Below are 19,226 nucleotides of genomic sequence, written 5' to 3'. Positions count from 1 at the left end.
TTATCATACAGATCTTTCACTTGCTTGGTTAAAGTCACACAGAGGTATTTTATATTATTTGGGACTATTATGAGAGGTGTCGTTTCCTTAATTTCTTTCTCAGCTTCTTTCTCTTTTGTGTTGTAGAGGAAGGCTACTGATTTATTTTAATTTTATACCCAGCTACTTTGCTGAAGGTGTTTATCAGGTTTAGTAGTTCTCTGGTGGAACTTTTGGGATCACGTAAATATACTATCATATCATCTTCAAATAGTAATATTTTGACTTCTTCCTTTCCAATCTGTATCCCTTTGATCTCCTTTGTTGTCTGATTGATCTGGCTATGACTTCGAGAACTATATTGAATAAGTAGAGAGAGAGAGAATGGGCAGCCTTGTCTAGTTCCTGATTTTAGTAGGATTTCTTCAAGTTTCTCTCCATTTAGTTTAATGTTAGCTAATGGTTTGCCACATACGGCTTTTACTATGTTTACATATGGGTCTTGAATTCTCGTTCTTTCCAGGACTTTAATCATGAAAGGGTGTTGAATTATGTCAAATGCTTTCTCAGCATCTAATGAAATGATCATGTAGTTTTTATCTTTCAGTATGATTATATAGTAGATTACGTTGATGGTTTTCCATATATTAAACCATCCCTGCATGCCTGGGATGAAGCCTACTTGATCATGATGGATGACTGTTTTGATGTGCTCTTGGATTTGGTTTGCAAGAATTTTATTGAGTATTTTTGCGTCGATATTCATAAGGGAAATTGGTCTGAAGTTCTCTTTCTTTGTTGGGTCTTTGTGTGGTTTAGGTATAAGAGTAATTGTGGCTTCATAGAAGGAATTCAGTAGCGCTCCATCTGTTTCAATTTTGTGGAATAGTTTGGATAGTATTGGTATTAGGTCTTCTATGAAGGTCTGATAGAATTCTGCACTGAATCCATCTGGACCTGAGCTCTTTTTGGTGGGGAGACCTTTAATGACTGCTTCTATTTCCTTAGAAGTTATGGGGTTGTTTAACTGTTTTATATGTTCCTGATTTAACTTTGGGACCTGGTATCTGTCTAGGAAATTGTCCATTTTCTGCAGATTTTCAAGTTTTGTTGAATATAGGCTTTTGTAGTAGGATCTGATGATTTTTTGAATTTCCTCTGATTCTGTAGTTATGTCTCCCTTTTCATTTCTGATTTTATTAATTTGGACACACTCTCTGTGTCCTCTGGTTAGTCTGGCTAAGGGTTTATCTATCTTGTTGATTTTCTCAAAGAACCAACTTTTGGTTCTGTTGATTCTTTGTATAGTCCTTTCTGTTTCTACTTTGTTGATTTCAGCACTGAGTTTGATTATTTCCTGCCTTCTACTCCTCCTGGGTGTATTTGCTTCTTTTTGTTCTAGAGCTTTTAGGTGTGCTGTCAAGCTGCTGATATATGCTCTTTCCTGTTTCTTTCTGCAGGCACTCAGAGCTATGAGTTTTCTTCTTCCACAGCTCTCATTGTGTCCCATAAGTTTGGGTATGTTGTACCTTCATTTTCATTAAATTCTAGAAGTCTTTAATTTATTTCTTTATTTCTTCCTTGACCAGGTTATCATTGAGTAGAGCATTGTTCAACTTCCATGTATATGTGGGCATTCTTCCCTTATTGTTTTTGAAGACCAGCTTTAGCCTGTGGTAGTCTAATAGGACGCATGGGATTATTTCTATCTTTCTGTATCTGTTGAGGCCTGTTTTATAACCAATTATATGGTCAATTTTGGAGAAAGTACCATGAGGTAGTGAGAAGAATGTATATCCTTTTGCTTTAGGATAGAATGTTCTATAAATATCTGCCAAGTCCATTTGGTTCATGACTTCTCTTAGTCTGTCTATGTCTCTGTTTAATTTCTGTTTCCATGATCTGTCCATTGATGAGAGTGGGGTGTTAAAATCTCCTACTATTATTGTGTGAGGTGCAATGTGTGCTTTGAGCTTTAGTAAGGTTTCTTGTATGTACGTAGATGCCATTGTATTTGGAGCACAGATATTTAGGATTGAGAGTTCATCTTGGTGGATTTTTCCTTTGATGAATATGAAGTGTCCTTCCTTATCTTTTTTGATGACTTTTGGTTGAAAATCGATTTTATTCAATATTAGAATAGCTACTCCAGCTTGCTTCTTCAGACCATTTGCTTGGAAAGTTGTTTTCTAGCCTTTTTTTCTGAGGTAGTGTCTGTCTTTGTCTCTGAGGTATGTTTTCTGTAGGCAGCAAAATGCTGGGTCCTCATTACGTATCCTGTTTTTAAATCTGTATCCTTTTATTGGGGAAATGAGTCCATTTATGTTGAGAGATATTAAGGAATAGTGATTATTGCTTCCTGTTATTGTCGTATTTGGAGGTGAGATTATGTTTGTGTGCTTGTCTTCTCTTTGTTTTGTTGCAAAATGATTAGTTCCTTGGTTTTTCTAGGGTGTAGCTTGCCTCCTTGTATTGGGCTTTACCATTTATTATCCTTTGTTGGGCTGGATTTGTAAAAGATATTGTGTAAATTTCGTTTTTCATGGAATATTTTGGTTTCTCCATCTATGTTAATTGAGAGTTTTGCTGGATACAGTAACCTGGGCTGGCATTTCTGTTCTCTTAGGGTCTGTATGACATCTGTCCAAGATCTTCTGGCTTTCATAGTCTCTGGTGAGGAGTCTGGTATAATTCTGATAGGTCTGCCTTTACATGTTACTTGACCTTTTTCCCTTACTGCTTTTAATATTCTTTCTTTGTTTTGTGCATTTGGTGTTTTGGCTATTATGTGACAGGAGGATTTTCTTTTCTGGTCCAATGTATTTGGAGTTCTGTAGGTTTCTTGTATGTTTATGGGCATCTCTTTCTTTAGGTTAGGGAAGCTTTCTTCTATGATTTTGTTGAAGATATTTACTGGTCCTTTGAGTTGGGAGTCTTCACTCTCTTCTATACCTGTTATCCTTAGGTTTGATCTTATCGTGTCCTGGATTTCCTACATCTTTTGGGTCAGTGCTTTTTCCCTTTTCCATTATCTTTGACAGTTGTGTTGATGGTTTCTACGGAATCTTCTGCTCCTGAGATTCTCTCTTCTATCTCTTGTATTCTGTTGGTGATGCTTGTATCTGCAGCTCCTGGCCTCTTCTTTTGGTTTTTTATATCCAGGGTTGTCTCCCTTTGTGCTTTCTTTATTTTTTCTATTTCCACTTTCAATTCTTTCACCTGTTTGATTGTGTTTTCCTGTAATTCTTTCAGGGATTTTTATGTTTCCTCTCTAAGGGTTTCTACTTGTTTACTTGTGCTTTCCTACATTTCTTTAAAGGAGTTCTTTATGTCTTTCTTAAAGTCCTCCATCATCACGATCAAATGTGATTTTAAATCTAGATCTTGCTTTTCTGATGTGTTTGGATATTCAGTGTTTGCTTTGGTGGGAGAATTGGGCTCTGATGATGCCAAGTAGTGTTGTGGTTTGCCTTGGGGTTTTCTCTGAATTTGTTAAATAAAGGCAAGAGCGTGAGATTTGGGCAGAGGTAGGAGTTGGGAGTGAGAGGGGGATTAGATTCAGAGGTTAGGTTGACAGTTGACAGTTGGAGACAGTTGAGCGAGTGGAACCTGAGGAGGGGGGGGGGAGAGGATTGACAGTTGAGGGGGGAGGGGTTAGAGAGGGAAGCCAGGAGGAAGAAGAGGGGGAGTTGGAGAGACGATGGGGAACTGAGAGGAGTTAGAGGTACCAGGGGGGAGAAGAAGCTGGAGACTTGGTAAATAAAAGGTGCAGGGATGAGTAATTTGGGAACTGGGATTAGGACAGTGTAATGTGGATGTGACAAATCTAGACGATGGATTGCTTTAATGCTAAATGAGTGTGTTTTTTTTTTAAGAAAGAGTCTCAATTTAAGTAAGTGTGGCTGGGTTGTGTTTCTGCCAAGATATCCAGAAGATATCTGGGGAAGGAGTGTGGAACCCTAGCAGGAAAAAACACCCTGAGGGAAAACATTCCACCCCGGTTTTCGTTTATACATTTTTACTTTTACTTTATTTTATTTATTTCGACAACATATGGCGCCCAACTAAACCATTAGAACTCAACTAACCTGAGATAAAAGTTTACTTCCTCTCAACCCCTGAATAGGCAGGAGTACTAGTGGATTGGGAATTGACTGGGTCTGGAGGGTCTCTGAAAGAATCGAGAGGACTGCACGTTATTCTGAAGCAGAGGGAGAAAAAAAAGGTACAAGGGGCTTCAGATCAGATACTACTTTGATGTAAGAGGGATATATAACTTTATGATACTTAAAGATGAGAAACATAATGAATATCTTTTTTGGCCTTATGGAATGATATTTTGAATGGTCTGACAGTTGATAATTTTGAGGAAAAAGACACTTTATCATTTACCAGTATTGCAATATTCATTCTTCTGATTTACTATATCTTCTCAAAAGACAGGGCCCTAAATAACAAATTTCTAGCTTTAGAACAGAAGATACAGGTAATTATGGAACAACATGAACAACAGAAAGAGAAAATTAAATCTTGGCAATGTAGCCTAGAAGGAACACTAGAATTGAAGACACAGAAAATTATAGATCAGAATAAGAGACAGAAAGATGAAAATGAAAGTGATAGACAGGAACTAGAAAAGGATGTTAGAACAGAACATACAACAGCACACAGCCCTAAATAGCAAATTTCTAGCCTTAGAACAGAAGATACAGGTAATTATGGAACAACATGAACAACAGAAAGAAAAAATTAAATCTTGGCAATGTAGCCTAGAAGGAACACTAAATTGAAGACACAGAAAATTATAGATCAGAATAAGAGACAGAAAAAGATGAAAATGAAAGTGATAGACAGAAACTAGAAAGGATGTTAGAACAGAACATACAACAGCTCACAGATCATACTGAACAGCAGAGAGAAAGTAATGAGGTTTGGAAGCAAAGACTTAGAGAATAACTTTTAAAATTAATCAATCAAAAGATAATGGATAACAAATTATTAGAAGTACAATATAAAGAAAAAATTCAAAGTGTGGAAGCAAAACCTTGAACAGAGAATTCAGGAACTCAAAGAACAGGGGAAAAGACAGAAAGAAATATGAAGCACGGATACAGACTTTAAGAGAGATTTAAAATTACAACTAAAGAAAAAACTCAGGTAGAGACAGAAGATAAAATTAAGGAAAGCCAACCTAAGGTTTTTTGGAAACAAACTTTAGTCTATCCAGTTAGTGTGCAACAAAAGGCCTCCAAGCGATGATCATCCACAGGGTTATGAAGAATTTGAATGGCAACCCATGGATGTATTAGAATTAAGGAAATTTAAGGAAAGTGTAATTAATTTTGGAATGCATTAGCCATTTGTAAAACAAATCTTAATTTCTTGGGCTATTAAAAATAGAGTAATCCCCAAGACTGGAAAAGATATGGTAAGAAAATTCTAGAGCCTGCTGAAAATTTGCAATGGATTTCATGGTGGAGAGAGAAGAAGTGAGGGAGATAGCAAGACAAAAATAGAGCTAGGGGCAGAGAGATTTCCACAGATCAACTGCTTGGTGAAGGCAGCTTTGCTGAAGTAGAGGTGCAGGCTATATATGACGAAGAAACTCTGTCATGGTGTGATTGTCAGCCTTAAAGGCCTGGGACAAAGTGTAGAATCAGGAAAAGACTTGAAACATTCACCCAAGTTATACAAGGTCCTAAAAAAACCTTCCCTGACTTTTTACAAAGGCTTACCTCAGCTGTGGAAAGGAGTGTATCAGATTCAGCGCAAGAAAGGCGATAATTGAGTCTTTAGCCTTTGAAAATGCAAATACCAAATGCAGGGAAGTAATTAGACCACTAAAGGCAAGGTCCGCTTTCAATAGATGAGTGGATTAGATATACAGCTAATGTTGGATCTTGTTCTCCTGATACTACTTTGATAGGAGAAGCTGCCACTGGACAGCTAGAGATGACCCAAGATTTCAAATGTTTTAATTGTGGTGAGCAGGGCCATCTCAGATATTACTGTAATAAAAACCAAAGTGATACAAAAAGGGGACTGTGCCTCCTAGAATGTGTCAAAGATGTGGCAGAATATGGACATTTGACTGGGAAGTGTACAACAACAACAGACAGATGGGACCGCATCCTGACAAAAAAAAAACTCCCCAAGGGGCCTCCTAGGCCCCAATACCAGGCAGGGAGAGTTCTCCTCCTCAGAACGATTAAACAACAAGACTTCAAAGCGAATATTTTGGCTAACGCGTCTATAGAGGACCAAAGGCCAAAACTAAAAAATACTAGTAGATAATATAGTGAAATTGAAGGAATGGTTGACACTGGAGCAGATGTTACCATCATCTCTCCAAAATCTTGGCCCATTAGTTGGCCACTTCAAGGGAGTGGATATGCAGTTTCAAGGTGTTGGCACTTTATCCCAAATAAAACAAAGCATCAGGGTGGCTTAAATGTATGGGACCAGAAGGGTCAGGTAGGAAAAATTAAGGCCATACGTGGCTGATATAGCCATTAATTTATGGGGAAGAGATCTACTACAGCAGTGGAAAACTCAAATTAATATCCCTCAGTTTCAGGTTCTGGCCCCAAAAATTCATCAGACTCCTAATAAAAACTTTAAATTAGTCAGGAATGTTATCAAGGACATTAGAGACTGTCCAAGCTGTCCATAAGCAAGATACAGCAGAGGCTGACAATTTAGTGCTACCCCAAGGAGCCACTGCTGTTAAAACAACAACAGCCTTGCCACTAAGGTGGCTGACTGACTAACCCATCTGGATTGATCAGTGGTACATGAAAAAAGAAAAACTACAGGCATTAGAGCAGCTAGTCCAGGAGCAGCTGGAGGCTCAGCATATAGAGGGAGTCCACCAGCCCTTGGAATTCTCAGTATTTGTCATTAAAAACAGTCTGGCAAATGGAGGGTATTGACAGATCTCAGAGCAATTAATAAGATTATTCAGCCGATGGGTTCCATGCAGCCTGGGATCCCACTGCCTTCTTTGTTGCCTAGGGAGTGGCCTATTATAGTGATTGACTTAAAAGATTGCTTTTTCACTATTCCTCTACATGAAGGCGGTAAGGAAAGGTTTGCCTTTTCGTTGCCTACCCTTAATAAGAGGTAAGCCCCATAAAAAGATATCAATGGAAAGTCCTTCCACAAGGAATGTTAAATAGCCCAACCTTGTGTCAATATTTTGTACAGCAGCCATTAGATATAATTGCAAAAAATTTTCCCAATCTATTATTTTTATCATTACATGGATGACATTTATTGTCTGATTCAGATATAAATATCCTGGAAAGAATGTTTGATGAAGTAAAAAAAAACATTACCATGCTGGGGATTACGAATAATCCCTGAGAAAATACAAAGAGGGATTCTATTAATTATCTAGGGTATAAAATAAGTGTACAAAGAATTAGGCCACAAAAGGTGCAAATCAAAAGAAGCAAATTAAGGACACTTAATGATTTTCAGAAACTACTTGGAGACATTAACTGGTTGAGGCCTGTGATTGGCTTGACCACTCAAGAGTTGAGCAATTTATTTCAAACACTACAAGGGATAAAAGAATTAAATAGCCCAGGAAACTATCAGCTGAGGCTGAGAAAGAGCTAGCTTTGGTAGAAAGGAAACTGCAGGACGACATCTGGATCGTTTGATCCAAAGATGGCCTGCATATTAGTCATCTTGCCCTCTACTCATTCCCCCACAAGAATTCTCATGCAAAGGGAAGATTATATCTTAGAATGGATATTTTTAGCACATAAACAGAGTAAGAAACTGAAAACCTACATTGAGAAGGTCTCTGAATTGATACTTAAAGGAAAATTGAGACTTACGACAATTAGTTGGAATGGATCCGCTGAAATTGTGGTACCTTTTACTAATGCAGAAATTAACTCTTTGTGGGTACAAAATGAACATTGGCAAAGAGCATGCAGTAACTTCTTAGGAGACATTAACAACAAATACCCTAAAAGCAAAAGACTTCAGTTCATAAAACGAACTAACTGGATCCTCCTAAATATAGTAAAGGGAACTCCAATATCTGGAGCCCCTACATTTTACACTGATGCCAGTAAGTCAGGGAAGGCAGGATATAAATCGGAAAATGTAAACAAAAGGTGACTGAGAGTCCCTATAAGTCAGTTCAAAATCTGAACTGTATGCAATACTCATGGTGTTGTCAGATTTTCGAAACCTCTTAATATAGTAACTGACTCTCAATATGCAGAAAGGGTTGTTTTGCACATAGAGACTGCTGAACTTATTCAGGATGATTCGAATTGACATCACTATTTATTCAGCTACAACAAAAAATCAGAAATAGGAGTTACCCACTATATATAACACACATAAGATCCCATACAGGTTTGCCAGGCCCTCTGACACAAGGTAATAATGAAATTGACCAGCTACTGATAGGAAGTGTACTAGATGCTTCAGAATTTCATAAAAAACACCATGTTAACAGCAAAGGCTTAGAGAAAGAATTTTCTATCACTTGGCAACAAGCCAAAGAGATTGTGAGGCAATGTCCTACTTGCTCGTTATATAATCAAACTCCATTGCCTACAGGAACTAACCCTAAAAATTTAAAAAATGAAATTTGGCAAATGGATGTTCTCCATTTTACAGAGTTTGGTAGCTGAAATACATACATCATACTATAGATACATATTCAGATTTCAATGGGCAACTGCCTTAACGTCAGAAAAGGCCCGATTCTGTAATTACACATTTTGTTAGAAGTTATGGCTATAATGGGAATACCCATACAAATTAAAGCGGACAATGGTCCAGCATATATCTCTAACAAGATTAAGCGCTTCTTTGACTATTATAATATAAAACATGTTACAGGTATACCACACAATCCTACAGGACAAGCGATTGTGGAGAGATCTAATCGAAGTCTAAAGGAGATGCTTAACAGGCAAAAGGGGTCAACAAAAACTCCCAGAGATAGGATACATAGTGCTTTATTAACCTTAAATTTTTTAAATGCTGATGAACAAAACAGCACAGCTGCTGAAAGACATTGGATTATGGAAAAGACTACTGAACTAAACCAGCCTGATGATATTAAGGATATTCTGACGTCAGAATGGAAAATGGGAAATGTGTTACGCTGGGGAAGGGGTTATGCCTATGTTTCTACAGGAGAAAAAAGCTGTGTTCCTTCCAAGCTGATAAAAATCAGAAATGACAGGGGGAGACCGCCTGAAGTCCATGGCAACACAGAAGAAAAAGGAGAATAAGGCGATCAACAAATAGGTGATGTATATATGAGGTTGTCTAGGTCTCCGTGTATGAACTGGCTGAGACTGAAATGTCTATAAACAGCCATGTGATATTTTGAGTGCAAATTCCTCATAACTTTGTCGTATGTATTACAAAAATTATAATACTGATTTGATTATATGATTAACCGAACCTGAAAAAAGGTAGTCATTTTTTTTTTTTTTGATCTTTATTTACTAAACTGTACCCCTGCTTATCCCATTTGAAAATGCTTATAGAACTATATAATGTATAAAGTTTTTGTGTGCTGCAGGATGAAGGAAGAGAAAGATAGCTCTGAAATGATACACACTCTGGGATGCTGAGATTCCGGGACTTTCCAGTCCAACTTCGTGTTTGATTCTCCCTTAATTACACTGAAGATGCTTGATTTAAAGGCCTGCTTTCAGAACTTTCCCAGAATGGACATCTTACTTATCCAGCCCTTCAGACTGTCATAGTCAAGATGTCAGCTAAGCGATGAACTTTCTCAGCACAGAATGACTGGCAGGCAAATCCTGGCTAGCTCTACTTGACAAAGCCAACTTTTTCCTAATACCCTTGGGCCCCAGAAGGGAATTCTTCCCCAATCCAGCTAGAAGCAGACAAGGAAGATCGTCGTCCATTTCCTTATGTTGGGGTGGATGGTTCTGTTTATTTTAAGAACTGTGGATAAGTTTTTCTTTTAAAGATACAATACAAATGTAGCTTTTGGGCAGGGAAACTAGAGAATGTAAACTCAGGGATTGCTACTTTTCCTTTCCTTTTTTGTATCCTTCTTAGATATAGTAATACATAGAAATTAGAGAAATAGACAAACAGATAGATTGGCAAACTTCTTAAACAAAATTTTACAGCTATATTTTACATTGATAGAAATGTTTGTAATTGATACAAAGTTGAAGCTGTAATCTTTTCATTGAAATATAGAATGCATTTTACACAAATGCTAGAGGTTTTCAATGGTATACTTTCTTGTTGATTTATAATTGAGATTAATATTGCTACTTTAACATGGGCATTGTGCCTCCACTATGCATCTAAGAATACAAGTCTTAGACCGGTCCTATAACTGCTGTTATACATTATTTTTAGTTGATTAACCAGTACCAGCCAAGGGTCAGATGGCAAGGTTATGGTTCTAAGTCAGTTTAGATGGGTTTTGTAAATACTTCGATTAGAGAGGGCCAACGGTACTCTATGCTTAACAGTTCAGAAACGCCTATGTAGATAGGAAATCTTCAAGGGCATCAGAAGTCCAAAGAATAACCTGTTTATGGACATTTCTTCATCTAGATCATTTTACTAGAGACTTGTCTGCCCCTGACAGGGCCCCTTAGACTCGAAGAAGAACTTGAGCATCAATGGAGTTGCTCAAATCGTAGTAACGCAGCCACTGAGCAAATTGCTTCAATTCATCTACAGACAAGACACTGTCCAGAAAGGGACAAATTATGCAGAATAGTCGACTGATAATCTCTGCCGAGGCAGGGTGATCAGCCCTTCAAAATCTGCATTGATAAGGTCTGTCAGATGATCCTGGGCCAGAAGGCTGAAGACTGATGCTCCAGCATATTAAGGAATAAGGGGACTGTCCAGGTGATCAGCAGTCTTTATAAAATTGGCTAAGCTTGGGAGCCATGTTTTTTGCTTCCTATGTTTTCAGGTAATATTAATCATTCTTGGATTTCTGATGTGGTTGGAGACTAGTAGTCTCATAGACAACCCGAATGGTTTAGTATTGAGAAAGATGATAAATCTGTTAGAGTAGTTTTAGGGTGGCATAGGATCTAGAACCAGGATATAGTCAAGTATAGTTTTTAGTATAGATGACATGGTTAATGAACAAAATTGATGGACNGGGTGATCAGCGTATTGTTGGTTTTATAAATTGCAGAATGGTAATGATGCTTAGTTCACCTATGTATAGGAAAAAGTTTTTTAACTGGACAAAAGGGGAAATGTTGTGGTTTGCCTTGCCAAGATGTGGTGTGGATAACATGGTTGGTGAACAGAGTTGGTGGACTGGGTGATCAGCATATTGTTGGTTTTATAAATTGCAGAATGGTAATAATGATGCTTAGTTCACTATGTATAGGAAAAAAAAAAAGTTTTTAACTGGACAAAAGGGGGAAATGTTGTGGTTTGCCTTGGGGTTTTCTCTGAATTTGTTAAATAAAGGCAAGAGCGTGAGATTTGGGCAGGAGGTGGAGTTGGGAGTGAGAGAGGGGATTAGATTCAGAGGTTAGGTTGACAGTTGACAGTTGGAGACAGTTGAGCGAGTGGAACCTGAGGAGGGGGGGGTGAGGATTGACAGTTGAGGGAGGAGGGGTTAGAGAGGGAAGCCAGGAGGAAGAAGAGGGGAGTTGGAGACGATGGGGAACTGAGAGGAGTTAGAGGTACCAGGGGGAGAAGAAGCTGGAGACTTGGTAAATAAAAAAGGTGCAGGGATGAGTAATTTGGGAACTGGGATTAGGACAGTGTAATGTGGATCTGCCAAATCTAGGCGCTGGATTGCTTTAATGCTAAATGAGTGTGTTTTTTTTTTAAGAAAGAGTCTCAATTTAAGTAAGTGTGGCTGGGTTGTGTTTCTGCCAAGATATCCAGAAGATATCTGGGGAAGCGAGGTGTGGAACCCTAGCAGGGAAAAACACCCTGAGGGAAAACATTCCACCCCCGGTTTTCGTTTATACATTTTTACTTTTACTTTATTTTTATTTATTTACGACAACAACGTAGTTTTGGTTTCTGTTGCTTGGGTTCTTGTGCTTGTCTCTCGCCATCAGGTTGTCTCTGGTGTTACCTTGTGCTGCTATTTTTGACAGTGGCTTGACCATCTTATATGCCTGTTTGTCAGGAGTGCTGTAGACCTGTTTTCCTGTTTTCTTTCAGCCAGTTATGGGGACAGAGTTTTATGCTTTCAGGAGTGTAGTCATTCCTGTCCCTGTGGGTGGGAACCAGAAGGGCCTGCCCCTACTTCTCCTGGGTCCCTGTGGACAGGGGGCCCAGATGGTGCTAGGCGTTTTCCTCTAGAGTCAGAAATGTGGGCAGAGAGTAGTCTCCTCTGGATTCCTAGGCGTACCTGTCCCTGTGAAGGTTTAACTCTCCCTCCCACGGGATTTGGGTGCAGGGAGCTGTTTGACCGGGTCCGTTCAGATCTGAGAGCAGTCTGGACTGCAGGGCTCCTGAAGCTTGACTGCCCCTATCTTCCTGTAGTACCTTACTTTTATACCATGCAGCCTTTGCAGATTATCTTTTGCAATAGCGATAACTGAGTGAGAGAGCCAGAAAGATGGCTTAGTGTTTGAGATCATGGACATTTTTGTCAAGGACTTGGTTCTCAGCACCCATGCCAGCTCCAGTCTGATCCAAAATTCCTAGCCTCCTCAGGCACCAGCATTCATATGCATAAATTAAATATTCATTTACTGAGTATTCATCCAACATTTTAACAGTATGAGGCGAAAATGGCTGTTTTGCTAATAAACTTGTTACATTAAATCTAATGTAATTAATGAAAAGCCAAGTTTAGACTAATGCTAACAATTTTAATTGGTTCTTTTTAGAAAAGATGTCAAAAGAATTTTGAATGTCATACTAAAGCTATTTCATCTAAGGAAGAATATGAGTTGAACAGAATAAATTTTAAGTGAGCTTTACTTACATTATCAGAAAACTGTACTAAGAACACCAACACTACAAATGGCACAATGGTGGTACTATTAAAGGAATGCTTACATTTAAAGCATTACATAGAACATTAAAAATATTATTTATATACAGTTAATACGATAATTAAAATACACTTTCTGAAGCAAAATTCTCCCTCATTGGCTGATAGCATGAAATTACTTTTCAATTTCAATTATTCTTTTATTTTAAATTAACATTGTAATAAAATATATATTACTGATTTAATTACAGATTTTATTATTTCGCAATGCCCTTCAAGTAAACTAAAATAACTTTGTGAAGTTAACAGCTAAAATTACAAAATACAAGTTGAAAGATTGCTGCCTACCCTAAGAATCGTTCTGCAGGAAGACTTTACTAGGAGCCATGAGAAGTGTGCCTGACTTCATTTGAAGCCATACTTGTATGTTGTGGAAGTGATGCTGGGTAGCATTTAATCCCAATTATGTATTCGACAATACGCCAATAAAAATATTTCTTTTAGAAGTACAACTGTCATAATGAACTCTTACCTTATTTGCACTTTTAATCCCTAAAAATGTCTGTCCCAGAGGTACAGGTCGAAAACGGCCATCAAAGTAGAAAAGACCAATGTAGGGGTTAACATGTAAAAATGTAGCAACATCCAGGTAGTTGGGCAAGGTTGCAGATAAGCCAAGGATTCTTATCATACTCTGTGTGGATTCAACCTGTAAGGGTGATTTCAAAAGGAATTTATTTACTTAAATAAAACTTAAGTAAATTAACCAAAACAAAAACCTCAGATTAACCTATCATGTATCCTATCAATAAGAGCTACTAAAAATTATAGCACAGGAAATGGATATGACGTCACAGAGGTCTTATCATCTAAACGTGTAGGCACAATAGATATAGGCCCAGGGTATATGACTCAGTAGTAGATCACTTGCTTAGCATGTGTAAGACCATGTAACATCCCCCACTCCCCACACACCGTACTCCTTATTTACTATCATTAGAACTTACGGAATTGACATTAAATAGCTGTAACAGCTTTATAACAATGAAATTAATTCAATAAATTTCAAAAACTCGGGCTGGAAACTTAGATCCCTGGTAAAGAGCTGGCCTGATATACACCGGGCCTTGCGTTGTTCCTCACAATTGTCTAAAAATAAAAACTCCCCCAATCCAACAAACGAATGTCAGATTCTGATAATATGTGTAAAGCAATAAAATTAAAGGACTGTCTGACTGTTCTGTATACTTGATGATGAACACACATCACCATGTTGTTAAAGCATCGGTGTCAACGTCAAGGCTGTTAAGATGGCTCGGTTTTGGAGATAACAATGAAATAAACAAAGCAGGGCTCCTGCAGCTTGACTGCCCCTATCTTCCTGTAGTACCTTACCTTTATACCATGCAGCCTTTGCAGATTATCTTTTGCAATAGCAATAACTGAGTGAGAGAGCCAGAGAAATGGCTTAGTGTTTGATATCATGGACATTTTTGTTGAGGACCTGGTTCTCAGCACCCACGTCAGCTCCAGTCTGATCCAAAATTCCTAGCCTCCTCAGGTTATGGAAACCTTCACAACTCCAGAACCATCCAGCCACCTACACTGGTGACTGCACAATCCACAAGAACCAGGTCATGCAGTACTGAGTACAGCGCAGACCCACACACACAAAGACTACTTGAAACATAATTTTGAGTATTAAAAACAGATGGCATTAGGTCAAAACATAAATACAAAGAAAGAAATATCACTCATGGATTTAGTCTCATTAAAAGCCATCTTATATAAAACAGCAAAAACCCATTTCAAATTTCACCCTAATTAAAGAATTCCCAACAATGTGAACCAGTTACAAAGAGTCATGGTGAACAGTACAAAATCCACGTCTTGAAGATTTTTTCTCGTCTTTACCCCAGAAACTAGGAGTTAACTCTCTAGGGTGGAGGGTGGGAACAGTGCTGATAATAGAACCCAAGGCCTTTTATAGTACACTTTATAATCACTATTTTATAAAGTTTATTTTTAGACAGTCTGTCTCCTTGTTGAAAAAGTTAAGAAGCAGTGTGAGTTGATTGTTGTTAAGGGCAATAATTTATAATCTCTTATGTATTTATCTTATTGTCTGATCATGCCAAGTGTGTTGTGAATACAGTCCCTAAGGCAGCATTTGACTTCTATCAGAAACAGAAGTTACGCTGAACTGGAATAGCTTCCAGCACCACTCACATTACTGTGAGTCATGGTTCAGTATGATGTGAAACACTACCATCTACTGGAAATATTTAGTAATCACAAGAAACAAACAGGAACATGCTTTTTAATACCAAGTCTTATGAGCACTACATTAGCACCTCAGAAATATATGAGAATCAAAAATACATTTATATCAAGGAGATTAAAATCTAGTGGAAAATACAGAAATTTAAAGAATGAAGGATAGCTAGTTTTGATTATCAAGCACTGATAAATGCTAAAACTTACAAAGCAGAAACAGAGGGAACACATGTTTATTCCAGTCATCTCCTTTTAGTACGTTGAAAGAAGAATGACTATTTTAATTAAACAAAGTAGAATGTGACAGGTTAAAAGAACAGTATATTTTTAATCAATGTTTGCACAATGTGACCAAGAATGAGGTAACTGTGTAACTGTCATTTAGAAGCCTTAATTGCACACAGGGGAAAAAAAAAATAAAACCCTCATTCTATCTCAAGAAAGTTGTGTGATAGCTAGAATAGAGCGTTACTGTGCTATAAAGAAAGGGAACCAATAAAATACTTTCAAGTGGCTGGAACCCACAGTAGCTGAAAGACTGATGGACGACAAAATGAGATGACCAGCCTGTAGTAAACTTCAATAACTACCTACCTACCTAATACCTTAGGATTACAAGTAAGAAAAGTGTAGAAAACCAGTGAGAACTGGTAATATTATGTAGATGATAATGGGACAGTGGAATAAGCTGTATATTGATATGTTCTCTAAATCAAACTACATGTAGTACAACCAGGTAGACAATATAGTATACACAGTCAGGACGGACTGAAGGCAAACCTCGTGCCACTTCCTGACTCGATGGGAAGCTAAAACTCAGGCTGGTTAAATTATTGTAGTGTGAACACATGGCCACACTCCTCTAACAATGTGTAGACAACTTTTGCTTGGCCTCTAAAACTCTACAATTGCAAGAAAGTCCTGTGGAATGCTTTTAGCTTGATGGACTGGACTCGAAAAGTTGCTCACTGCAAATAAATCTGGACCACCTGTGTTCACACATCATGGCTCTGTGAAAATGTCCCCAATATCTAATACCAAGGCATAAAGCATAAAAAAACAAAATGAGGATCAAAATCATTATATTTGCTGTAAAAGATAACCTGAAAACTCTTATTCAAACTCTCGGGGTAAAATCTGGGGTACAAACAAGCGTCGAGTAAGGTAAGTTGTGGAAGGAACAGAAGCAGTCACAGACCTTTTGTGTGTCTTCTGTGTCACGACCACATGCATCGTTGAAGCTACTCTGATGCGGTGTTAGACAATACCTGACTTTGTACATCACACTGAGCTTTAAGGTCTCTGAACTTTACATAGGTGTAGTGTGTGCACATTTATGTACTGACATGTTGAAACGTGATACATTATAAATTCTCCTCCGATTCCATCTGAGTTTTCTGCAACTGCTGTCACAGACGTACCTCACCCTATGCCTGCTTAAAGCCAAGTATATCCAAGGACTTTATTTTCTTTAGCACTACATTCATAGTACTTGGAAGTATTTAGTAAACATATGGTTAGAGTTCACTAAATGAAACAGTGAATGAATGTAAATATATATTATACTCTTTTTCTTCCTGTAAGATTAGCTCGTTCCACAAACAGGACAGACTCCTGTTCCATAAGGCATGTAGCCTGGGTAGATGTGAACTTCAGTTCGTGGGCCTCACTGTTTTTAAAGCCTCCAATGTAGCGTACTGTTGGAGAAACTGAATGCAGTTTACCAAGTCATTCCTGTGCTGCAGAACATTCTGGCTGCTCTTCATCTCTGACTTTTAAAAGAAAGCCTCAATTATACGGAATCATTTCTTTGAGTTTATGCTGTTTGTTTCCACAGACTAGTTTTCAGAAATGAGCTACAAAAGCACATGCTTCCAAATCATAATGCCCTTCATTTCCCTTCATAGTCTATCTGCAATCTAACAGAAATACAGATTTAGATTCTTTTTACATGGTCTCTAAATTTCTCCACATTTTTATTTCTACTTTAAATAATTTCCTAGGGGCAGAGCATGCCCAAGACAACTCTCACAGGGCTCCACTCAGGTAGAACATGCCAAGACAATTCACACTCAAACAAGATGATCCCTGCCCAGACACTACACAGAAGAACCTAGGACCCTGGCCCCACTAAGATGAGCGTCTAAGAGGTAGGGAATGGAAGAGAATGAGAAGCACAATGATATGTGCACAATGAAAGGAGGCTGAACTAGAGACCTGAGGGTAGTGATGAACAAACAGCCTGATGTTAGTGGCTTGCTATGCCACCTGAGGCCATCGTGAGGTCCTAGCCTAGACATGTACCATGTCTAGGTCATGGGCCTGCAGCAGCAGTGGTCTGTGTTGATATCTGTGTTACTGTACTGGGTTGGCTTAATGGTGCTTGTATTCTAATGCTAATCCGAGGCCCCCAAGAATGGTTCCCCCAAAGACAAAAGAGTCCGAAAGTAAGACAATGAGTGACTCTTCTCCCAGTTAACTGTGATTGGTAAATAAAGATTCAACAGTCAATACCTGGGCATAAGAGACAATAGGCAGTGTTTAGGTTTTGCAGGCTTGGGGTCAGGAGACAAAGAAGACAGTACATGAGAGGAGAAGGGAGAACCTCCATGGGTTAGCTGATCCACAAAAAAAGTGGCCCCAAGGGCTGCCCAATTGGAGTTAGGAGCAGCCTAGACGGAACATAGAAAATATTAATAATTCAGGCTTATGCATGGGAAAGTAGATTCTAATAGCATGGAGGGTAGGCAGCTACCCAGCTACTGTGCTGCTTAAGGCACATTGTAACTATAAAGGCTGTGCATGTTGTGTCTTTCATCTGGGAATTCAATAATCAAAAGCCAGGATTTATAATAATTTCTACATGTTACCACTAGGCAGATGTTGCTCATTTGGGCTTCCTCCTGGGGTCATGCTGATATTGGAGAGCTATATAGAATTGGCCCATGCCCTCACTAGAGGTGGCACCCTGGAATACTGACCCAACTTATTGCTTGGGCAGTGTGAGAGAGCTGGTCCCAAGGTGCAAGATAGCCAGAGTTGTCCTGCCCCACCACCAGCTACAGAGTGTAGTCACTCCTCTCCTAGGCAGCACAGTAGGGAGTTTTCTTTGAGATTCAGTCTCCTAGAACTGTGAGAAACTATAACCATAGAATGTCAACATGGCTGCCTAAATATGACCTATAAAGGATAACACCAATACATATGTTAATGAGAAAAGGAGATGCTTATAAGCTTCAATTCCAGACAAATAACTACTAAGGAACGTGGGGGGGGGGGGTGAGAGAATAAGTCAACCAGGAAAGAGTACAACAACTGCTTATCCAATACAAAAAATGGTCATCCCTACAAACATACATGCATACATACATATACACATATACATATGCTTATGCAACATTATATGTATCAGGCTGTATTTATACATTTAGAATTACACATACAACAACAATTAAAGAAAAAGCAGGCATGAATTTAAAAGCAAGTAAGGTATGGGAATCTAGGATAATGTTTGGAGGGAGGAAGGAATGATATAATTATAATATGAAAAGAGATTCCAATATTGTCTTAGTCTGTTGTATTGCTATGGAAAAAAAAAAACTATCACCAAGGCAACTCTTATAGAGGAAGGAAGCATTTTAATTGGTTTTGGCCTACATTTCAGAGGTTTAGTCTATTATCATCGTGGAAAGCATGGAGTTGCTGGAGAAGTTGCTGAGAGTTCTATATCCAGATGTGTAGGCAGCAGCATGAGATACACTGTGCCTGGCTTGACTTCTGAAACCTTTTTTGAAATCCCTGCCCCTGGGACACACTTCCTCCCACAAAGCCACACTTAGTGCAACACCTCCTAATACTTCTAAAGTAGTGCCACTCCCTGACAACTAAACACGCATTTATGTGATTCTACGGGGACCTTTCTAATTCAAACTATGACATTTATTTTTAAGTGCATCGAGAGATTTTAAAATACAATCAAGTCAGTAATCTTTCCAGAAATTTATGG

The 19,226-nt window shown here is 38.4% G+C and overlaps 1 protein-coding gene across 1 annotated transcript in view; it reads right to left on the bottom strand.

The window, feature by feature from the left end:
• Ascc3 (activating signal cointegrator 1 complex subunit 3) overlaps positions 1 to 19,226 on the bottom strand; it is a 274,305-nt gene that overhangs the window by 180,380 nt on the left and 74,699 nt on the right. The window contains exon 14 of the mRNA XM_032888665.1: positions 13,476 to 13,652. Within this exon, the coding sequence (XP_032744556.1) occupies positions 13,476 to 13,652 (177 nt within the window). The remainder of the gene's footprint in view (positions 1 to 13,475; positions 13,653 to 19,226) is intronic.

The sequence above is a fragment of the Rattus rattus genome, chromosome 18 (genome assembly GCF_011064425.1).
Source record: "Rattus rattus isolate New Zealand chromosome 18, Rrattus_CSIRO_v1, whole genome shotgun sequence".
Lineage (NCBI taxonomy): Eukaryota > Metazoa > Chordata > Mammalia > Rodentia > Muridae > Rattus > Rattus rattus.
Note: the sequence above shows the minus strand (reverse complement) of the source record. Positions and strands in the feature narration are given on the sequence as shown.